Source organism: Aethalodelphis obliquidens, unplaced genomic scaffold (genome assembly GCF_003676395.1).
Source record: "Aethalodelphis obliquidens isolate GAN/ISIS:26980383/991018 unplaced genomic scaffold, ASM367639v1 scaffold10, whole genome shotgun sequence".
In the NCBI taxonomy this organism is placed as follows: domain Eukaryota; kingdom Metazoa; phylum Chordata; class Mammalia; order Artiodactyla; family Delphinidae; genus Aethalodelphis; species Aethalodelphis obliquidens.
This window is the reverse complement of record NW_020837954.1, coordinates 33,157,969-33,166,930: the sequence shown is the minus strand read 5'-3', so window position 1 is coordinate 33,166,930 and position 8,962 is coordinate 33,157,969. Positions and strand designations below refer to the sequence as shown.

The following is an 8,962-nucleotide window of genomic DNA, read 5'->3' as shown; positions in this document are numbered from 1 at the left end:
TATGATTAGGGAATAGGTGGTGTTTGTTGTTTAAAAAAAAGGTCACAGAAAATTCCCCCCTTTCAGAACTTGACCTTTTAAAGAATTGTGTCCAAACTAGTTTATTAAAGATTATCCTTTTGCCTGACCAATCCGTGTTAAGTATAGGAAAGGGGCAGAATCCTGGAGGGTTTGAACAGCTTCACCGCCCGACAGAGCACATTTTCCCCAGTGATGATTTTCTGGGGAAAACTGAAGACGTACAAATAAGCATAATGATCTGCAAGTTTCAGGTTTTTCCCTGTTTCTATCAATACACCAAGGGCTGCTGAGGGTCTAGATGGTTCTGTATGTAGGTCCCCATGATTGTAGGGAGGAATATAAAGTTTGCTGACCATGCAGCAGGACGCCAGTGTAAGAGAACAAAGTAGTCTTTGGATACTATGCAGTATCCAGGGACTAGGTAGAAAAAACCAAGATGTTAGCAATTATAAGAACATTATGAGTCCACTCTCAAGATCAGAAGTGCTTGGATTCTCTAGCAACCACTAGGATAATTTGTTTTCAGCTTGACTTCGAATTGGGTAGAGGATGGCCAGGAAACCGAAGTGATGTGGGGCTGAGAGTCCCAATTTTCAGAGAACAGAATACGCACTCCTTCTTCCATATGGTGATGTTTCCCATATTGACCTATATCATAAATTAATTTTTTAAAAGGAAATGCTTCAAAATGAAAAAGATTTTGATTGTAGAGATTAGAGACCCTTTTCTATATCCCCAGTTGAATAATTTCACCAGTAGCTCCACCATGAAACGGTTCAACACATAGAGTTATACCAAAAACATGTTACAGAAGGAGGTAGTATATGGTAGTCTGTGGACATCCTGAACACTGCCATAGCAGAAAACTATACTTCTCTAGGCCCAGTATGTACAGGTTTAAAAAATGTATCATTTCTAATTTAGTAAACAACTTGAAATATTTCAATTTAATGGTGGAAAGTGCAAAGAAGTTTGATAATGCTGTTTTAATAACTCATAGAGAGCATATACATAACACCTAATGAATTCATCTCTTTATTGCATGTTGCTATTTAAAAAAATTTACAGTCTCATAACACAACATTTTTTCTTGGTACTATAACAACAGTCTCGCGCCTAAAGACTAAGTGGTTCCAACTACTAAGCTAATAAGATACAAGACATACAATTAAGTTTACAAATTATAATGCTTTTTCTTTTTGGCATTAATTTAAAAAAACAAACAAACAAAAAACTTTTAAAATACACACCCAAGAGAGGAAAAAGTGGCTACTTACACCAGCACCAATCTAAAAAGTAGGGTTTTTTTTTCCAACAATGGCACATGGAATTACCTGCACACAGCTTTCTGGGAAAGAAACGAAAAATGGAAATGGCAAAGAAGGCCTACCAGGATGGCCATATCAAAATGAGGATGATGAAAAAGGGCGAGAGGAACATGCTACACACACTTGCTCCTTTATGTGACTCTCCCTCCACTTGTCCATTCCTTAAACTGTAAAACAAAGCCATTTTCAAAAGACAGTTCCAAACTTGAGCCAGATCAAATTTCTCCTGCTCTAAATAGAAAAGAATATATATAGAGGCACTTTAGTTAAGGAACAGACATAGCACATCCCACTCCTTCTCACCTCCAAGCTTTTTTGAGCAAAGTCTCGTCTGCACCTTTAATGTGGTGTACTTGCAGACCTTGGTACATAGGAGCTGGGGGAGCGCGACGTCTGCTGTGTATTTGTGACTGTTTTATTTGCTAGAGTCATCCATATAATGTGTAGAAAGTTGCTAAGTTTGCAGTGAGGGGGAAAAAACGTAAAACCACGGCTCTTGCCAACTCTTAGAGCGCTATTTCACAGCTTTCATGTAGCGCAGAGACCTTGCCATCTGCGCTAGGCATTATAGTTTATACAAATTATTTTTAAATAGCACAATTCCTGTACAGCGCACGCATCGGTATTCTGTTTGCCCCTTAACTGTCCCCATTAGAGCATAAGCTCCTTGGGGGCAGGGGCTCTGTCTTGCTTACCACTGTAGCCCTACTATGCCTGGCACATAGTAGGTGTTTCAATAAATATTTGTTAATTGACTGAAAAACTCAATTTAGTGAGTAAATAATGTTCTAGTGCAATAGGACAAACTACTCTCTCCACAGGAAACCCAACCACAACAGGATCAATGGAAAGAAAACAGAGAACCTTAGCTCCCCTCCCCCACTACTAATAAATAAAGCAAAGCAAAAAAAAAAAAGTAACAGTCCTCTTTATATATCATATAATTTAAGGATATTAAGAGTTGGTAGGTTAATGGTAAGCATCTATATTTTATTTTCTAATGTTCATTGTTTTTATTCATTTCTCCCTGAGAGCTTTATCTTTTGGACTGAAATTTTACAGGTAGCGTTACTGACACACAACTTAAAATGACAACATATAAACAGCAAATCACATCAAACATACTTAGAGATAAATAGCTCTTGGCATCTCTGTTGGTGGTGTTGACATTTTGTGCATTCACTAAATGTCCTTTAGTCCAGACCTATATTTACAGAAGATGCAGCTTGTCCTACAAAACAGAAAATACCAAAAAAAAAAAAAAAAAAAATGCACCCCATAAAATTTTTTTTAAAATAATTTTTATCCTTTCAGAGAATTCCTCCTTGTAAGTCTTGGGTGGGAAATTTTATTTTTAGAGTTTATAGGTCTATATTGTTAGGAAAACAAGCACATTATGGTAATTTTGTTCTTTAACAAGAGCATGGATTGCATTTAGATAGTGTTCTTTCCAAAAGCAATGTAAAGAAATCATTAAGAGTGCTTGGCAGAGAACTCGATGAAATTAGGGGGGAAAAATTGATGTCCAAGTTTTAAACATATAAAAGAACTCTGATTGACATTCTACATAATTCAGATTTTGTGCCAGATGTTCTCAATAAACATTTACAGACTGCATCCCCACATCAATGTCAGAAATTCTAAGCTGGTCCTATCAACTACTGATGCGATGCACCAGCATCATACTGTCAACTATCAAAAACCATTTTAAATCTATATTTTTCCAACACCAGTTTCACCAGTGAAAATAATTTCAAAGTATATCAAGCTTGGAAACCATAAAATATTTCTCAAGCTTTATTTTTTTTCTTTTTACTCTAGGGAATGTCTCTGTATCTCTTTGAGGAGATAGTATTGTGCTTCTGAACAGTCATGGTGTTCAGGGGAAGAAGATGAGCCACACTCAATATGAATGCATATACACAAATGGGTTCTGAGCACATACATAAACATAGATTTTTTTTTTTTAACCAAACATATAGGTCTCCAGACAACTCTCAGATTTCTATATACATTTCTTCATATATACACACACATACATGTACATACACACACATTCACTCATTCACTCGCAGATGAAAGGAGAAATTGCCACTGTTTGGATTGCAAGGCAGTGTAATGAAAAGTTCTAGTCACTTCAAAGGGCCGCTAATGAGCTTTCTAAAAAAGTATTCAAGGGAAATTAGAAATTAAGTTTTGTGACTGGTCTCTCCCGGCTGCTGTCCGTCATCTGGTTGGTAATGCGCTTGCGATTCCGTTTCAGTTTAGAAAGGTCTTTGTCAAACACTTCTCCTGAGCGCAAAGCGGAAACCAGGTCATCAAACTCTCCGCCTTCTTCACTGTTCTCTTTTGCTTTCCTCATTTTCCGTTCCCTTTCACGTTGTTCCTTGAGCTGCAAATGGAAGATGACCTCTTAGAGAAGTGTCAAAATAATATTGTGTTTTGTATTGAGTGGAGATGAATTCTGTGGAACATGACGGTGCTTCAGTCCACTGAGCCACATTTGTTGATAGCTGCCAGCCCCCTTGGATGTCATGAGAGAGGATGACTGGGACATGAGGGCTCAGAGGATGACTGGGACATGAGGGCTCATCAGAGAAGCAAGGAACAATGAAAAAACTGACCACCACTTTGTGATTAGACTCTTGCCATCTAGAATCTGGGTAAACCCCATGATATTCTAGTTAAAGAGAGCAATTAAGGCTACTCATATTTCTATGATGGAATAAGAAAGTTATCACTATTAAATAGACCCCAAATATTGGTTTCTTTGATGGTATAGAGACACTAAAGCAAATGCTCATTAGGCCACGTTCCTGACATCAAAGGCTAAGCCTGTATCTACTGTGGATGCCTGGAACCTGCTATGCAAGAGTTACTATTATTAAGAGCCAAATAATACACACACATTATAGAAAATTTAGATATCCTTAAAGAATTAAGGATAATTTTTCCCCTTTTGTTTATCAAGAGATAACCATTGTTATCTAAGCTTTCTCACATCATTAAATATTCTTTAAAGACATGACTTTTAAGGACTGTGTAAACAGTGCACTATGTAGCTATTACATCATTTAGAACTAATGCCCAGTCAGTAAACGGGTAGGTTGTTCCAGGTTAGGGCCTATCAAAAAGACTGCTGCTCTCTTTGTGCACATGTATGATTACTTCTTTAGACTGATTTCTAAGAAGTGGAACTCCAGATCAAAGGAAGGGCATATATATTTTTAGGCTTTGGATATAGACTGCCACATTGCCCAAGAGAAACTTTCTACCAGTTGAAACTCCCAGCAGCCTTCTAGATAGGACATTGATGCCCTCCTTCTTGCCAGCATGGCAGAGCGCTTCCTAAAAACCAAGGAGATGCAGCAACAGAACTTTCTGGGGGTGGAACTGGCCACCCACTTACCTGAGCCTCCATTCGAGCTCGGCGCTCTTCTTCCTCCTTCTTCTTTCTCATGTTTTCATTCTCTTGTTTGGCTTCTGACACAGCCTGAAGAAACTGATCAAAAATGCCAAAGAACTCATCTGGCTGTATTTTGCCAGCCTCTTCCCCAAAGTGTTTCACTGCTTTAGTAAACTGGAAGAAAGAAGGTTTTAAGAAGTTCAGTCTTCCAAGAGAAGGCCGTGATCACATAAATATCAATCTCTCTCAAGGGGCTAAAGGTCAAATTGAGTCAAATATAACTCGCTGGATTTATCTTTGGCTGCTGAACATGTCTATCAATCACTTCTAAAGGAAAAAATGTAATACTCCACGACTTGTGAAACCATTTATCCTTGTCCACCTCATTTCAGCTTAACATCTATGATTACATCCTATGACTCTTTATTAACTAAACAGTAGTAAAAACAAGAAAGCAGAATATCACAGGGCAGAGCACTCCTCAGGATATAAAACTAAGAGCAAACTCAGCAGGGGTAAGGAAACTTGTACTTTTAACTTTTCTTTGAAGTAGTTTAGTATCATTTATTGGTGCCATGTAGTTAGTATCAAAAGCAAATAGGATACAGTGTTTCTTAGCTGCTTTTACTAATCATAAATAATATGGGTATTACTGTACTTCCTGGGCCTCAATTAGAAAACACTCACTGATTATGGAATCATTAAGGCAACTCAAAATTCATAACTGAGAATACAATTTTATTCTAAATCCTTTGTTTTAGAACCCCTTTCAAGGCAAATCTTTTAAAAACAGATAAAATGCAAAATATTAAGGGTGAATTTTTAAAAATTAAATTAAAAAATATATAGGCTAACAAAATAGCACAGCCAGTCTTTTTAGTTTTAACATTTCTGTTTTTAGTTCTTCTGGTTATCTTCACAACTCGAGATAGTATGCTTTCAAGTGTCTTAGCATTATTATGACCATCCAAATACTGTTCAATGCCAGTCAAGTTGTTTTTTAGAACTATATCTCCTTCTGTAAGGATCTAATGCTATTACATCTAAACTACAACGGACGGTGTTTCTAACTTCAAGGTCAAACAAATTCTTACTCCCTATGCCTAATCAACTACTTCAAAATTTCCAGATCTTTCGTTTTCTTCACAGTTTGAAACTCTTAGGTTGGGGAGGACTGCATAAATACTTCATGGTCTAATTGCTTTTATTTTTCTTGCACTACTTGTCTTTAGTATATTGTTAAGTTTTCCTGACATTTTGGCGATCCTATCTCTGTAAAGGAAATATTTTCAACATTTATTCTTAAATAAGACAATTTTCAATTGTTTTATATTTCATATCTTTAAATTTATAATAATGCTTTTTTACCATTTTTCTCTTCATCGAGGCATTCTCAACCTTTTACTTATTTGGAAATATTTTATTAGAAACTAAGCTCTTAAGGGAAAAATACGACATTCTTCATACACCACATGCAGCGCTTCAGTTGCTGCATGGTTTTATAAGCTAATTTCTAAAAGTTCTGGTATGAACATAACAGCAACAGATAGACTACAATTGCGTTTCTAAAACATTGATGTTCAGGCATGTCAAAGCCATCCTGAATGATCTTTTTATCTAGGAATTCTAGTGATGATGAAGTCATGTATATTTTAGTCTTAGAAATCTGAACAAAACTAGTCCCAGACTAAAGTTCCCACACTAAAATTGAAAAAAAAAAAAAAAAAGTAGAGTTTGTATAAATCAAAAATTAACTATTCAGTTGATTCTTAGAAAAATGTTTGAGCCCGTGATGAAGTAGGTACTGTATTGCCTAGATTGAGTTGGGGGCCATCACAGGGGAGGCTGCTGACATCAGTTCACTGATTTCAATCAGGGGTACCAGGGGCTGGACCTCTAACAACAGTCGTTCAAACATATCTTGTCTTGCATTTATTTAATAACATTGGAGGTGGGGTTTCAATGTTGAGATTAGCTAGTGTATCTTAACATAGTCTACTTCTGAACTTTAATGAGTATGTGTGTACACTTACAATCATCCATATCTACAACTGAACAGGGGACCACAGAAAAATGAGATTCATTACTCAAGTTTCAAAGGAAAGATTCAAGTTAAAGCAAAAGAGTGTTGTCACAACTGAGAGATGGGCAGTGTGGAGGAACTCAGTAGGGTGGATAGCAGCTTAATGACATTTGTTAACAATGAGAAGGGGACAAGAGAATGTGCACATGTATATGAATGTGTATAAATTTTAGAAGAGGAAATAACCAGAGAGAGACAGAGACAGAGAGATGGGGCAGGGGGATTTTAAGGTGTTGGATATTTGCCAATGAAAACTCTTCCCTTACAGGAAAACAAGATTTTGTAATAGCAAAATTCATTTTTTAAAAAAGTCTTATTAAAAATATGCCTTTTGGGGTTCCCAGGTAGCGCAGGGGTTGAGAGTCCGCCTGCCGATGCAGGGGACACGGGTTCGTGCCCCGGTCTGGGAAGATCCCACATGCTGCGGAGCGGCTGGGCCCCGTGAGCCATGGCCGCTGAGCCTGTGCGTCCGGAGCCTGTGCTCCGCAACGGGAGAGGCCACAACAGTGAGAGGCCTGCGTACCGCAAAAAAAAAAAAAATGTCTTTCGCAATGAGGCTCTGAATTAAAGTGCCTATCATTTAGTAAGTTCTTCTAGACATTTAAAGAGGGAATATCCTGCCCTCCTAAGTCTCTGTCTCAGGCGAGCATCTTACAAGTTTCTGAAGCACAAGGCCTCAGTCATACCTTGATGTCACATTTCATCCTGCCCTTGGTTTTCATAATCCACTCTTTTCTGTTTCCCAGAGATAATTATAATAACAATCAAGGGAAAAACTATCAAAATATTTAAAACTGTCAAAGTATTTACTTGTTTTACACCATTCAGATACTTCAAGGTCTTACTAACCTAAAGCCCAGTTAGATAGAAAGCATGTTTTTCAACTGATCACAGCCCTAGAAATGAAAGTATACTTATAATATCTGAAAGTACCAGCTCTGTCAAGCAACACTCAGTGCGCAAGGGGAAATTTACCAGGTCTTTAGCTTCTGCTAGAAGATCTTCAACGTCAGAGAAGCTGAAACTGGCTACCGTGATGAACTGGCTGACAACAGACACAAACTTATCTCCAGGCCGTGAGGGCTGAGACTTCTGATATTCCAGCTCCTTAAACACAGGAAATGGATAATGTCAATGTAGGCTTCAAACACAGACACCCCTTTGTCTCATTTTCCTTATGCCTCAAATTTAATAAGTCAGAATGGCAAACCCATCAAAACTAGTGTAAAACATTTTATGATAGTCCAGTTCCCCCTGCCCTTCCACCAACCCTGACAGAGCCAAGCCCATGTGCCCACACACAGTTGCAAAATGCAATTTAACCAGTCATCTGAGTACTTTATTGGTGTGATTTTGTATACTGGCTTTAGAATGTAAGGAGATTAGCATTTGGATAAAATTAACAGAAGTTAAACAAATAATGGAGAGCAAATTGGATTCAAAAGGTGTGTGACTGAAAGCAAGAGAATTTGACTGTTGATATTCTGCGCTCAGAGCTCTGGTACTTTTTATTTTTTCCTTCTCTCCATCTCTGCCAAGTCTACTTATTTCCTGAACTGTGATATCTAGGTCAGTAGAATTTCAACTGCAGCGTTTGGCACCATAACGCCATTTTTCTTCTCATCCGTACCATTTGGATTTTGTGAGCAGACAGGTAGGAGTATTCGTGTCTCATTAATCATCCGTATTCTCCATTACCATGGTGATGAACACAGATTATTCAAATCAATTTCAATAATAATTTCAACCGTTGCCAGATGCATTTTCTTATTTCATCCCACAAAACCTCTATAAGTGAGGCATTATTATCCCAATCGTACAGACACATAAATTGAGGTTCAGAGGGATTAAATTCTTTGCTCAAAGTCAAGTGGCTGATAAGTGATAGAATCAAAATTTGAACTCACGTCTGCCTGACTCCAGGGTCTCAGTGACCCTGTGTACCTACTGACCTAATCTGGATCTCTGTTTTCTTCCATACCTGCTTTGGCAGAGATTCTAACAAGCAGGACAGTAGAGGTCACAGGCTAGCGGTTCTGATTCAGTTCTACCACTGATTTGGTACTTATCCATGGCAAGTAGCCTGGGCCTTAGCTTCTTCACTCATAAAAGGAGGGCAGGAAG

General features: G+C 37.8%; 1 protein-coding gene across 3 annotated transcripts in view; it reads right to left on the bottom strand.

Moving 5' to 3' along the window:
- Positions 1-1,033: 1,033 nt before the first annotated feature.
- DAAM1 (dishevelled associated activator of morphogenesis 1) overlaps positions 1,034-8,962 on the bottom strand; it is a 179,351-nt gene continuing 171,422 nt past the window's right edge. For all 3 annotated transcript variants that reach the window (XM_027111387.1, XM_027111385.1, XM_027111386.1), the window contains 3 exons: positions 7,814-7,945; positions 4,759-4,929; positions 1,034-3,741 (listed from right to left, as the gene is read on the bottom strand). In XM_027111387.1, coding sequence (XP_026967188.1) covers positions 3,532-3,741; positions 4,759-4,929; positions 7,814-7,945 — 513 coding nt within the window. In that variant the 3' untranslated portion in view covers positions 1,034-3,531. The remainder of the gene's footprint in view (positions 3,742-4,758; positions 4,930-7,813; positions 7,946-8,962) is intronic.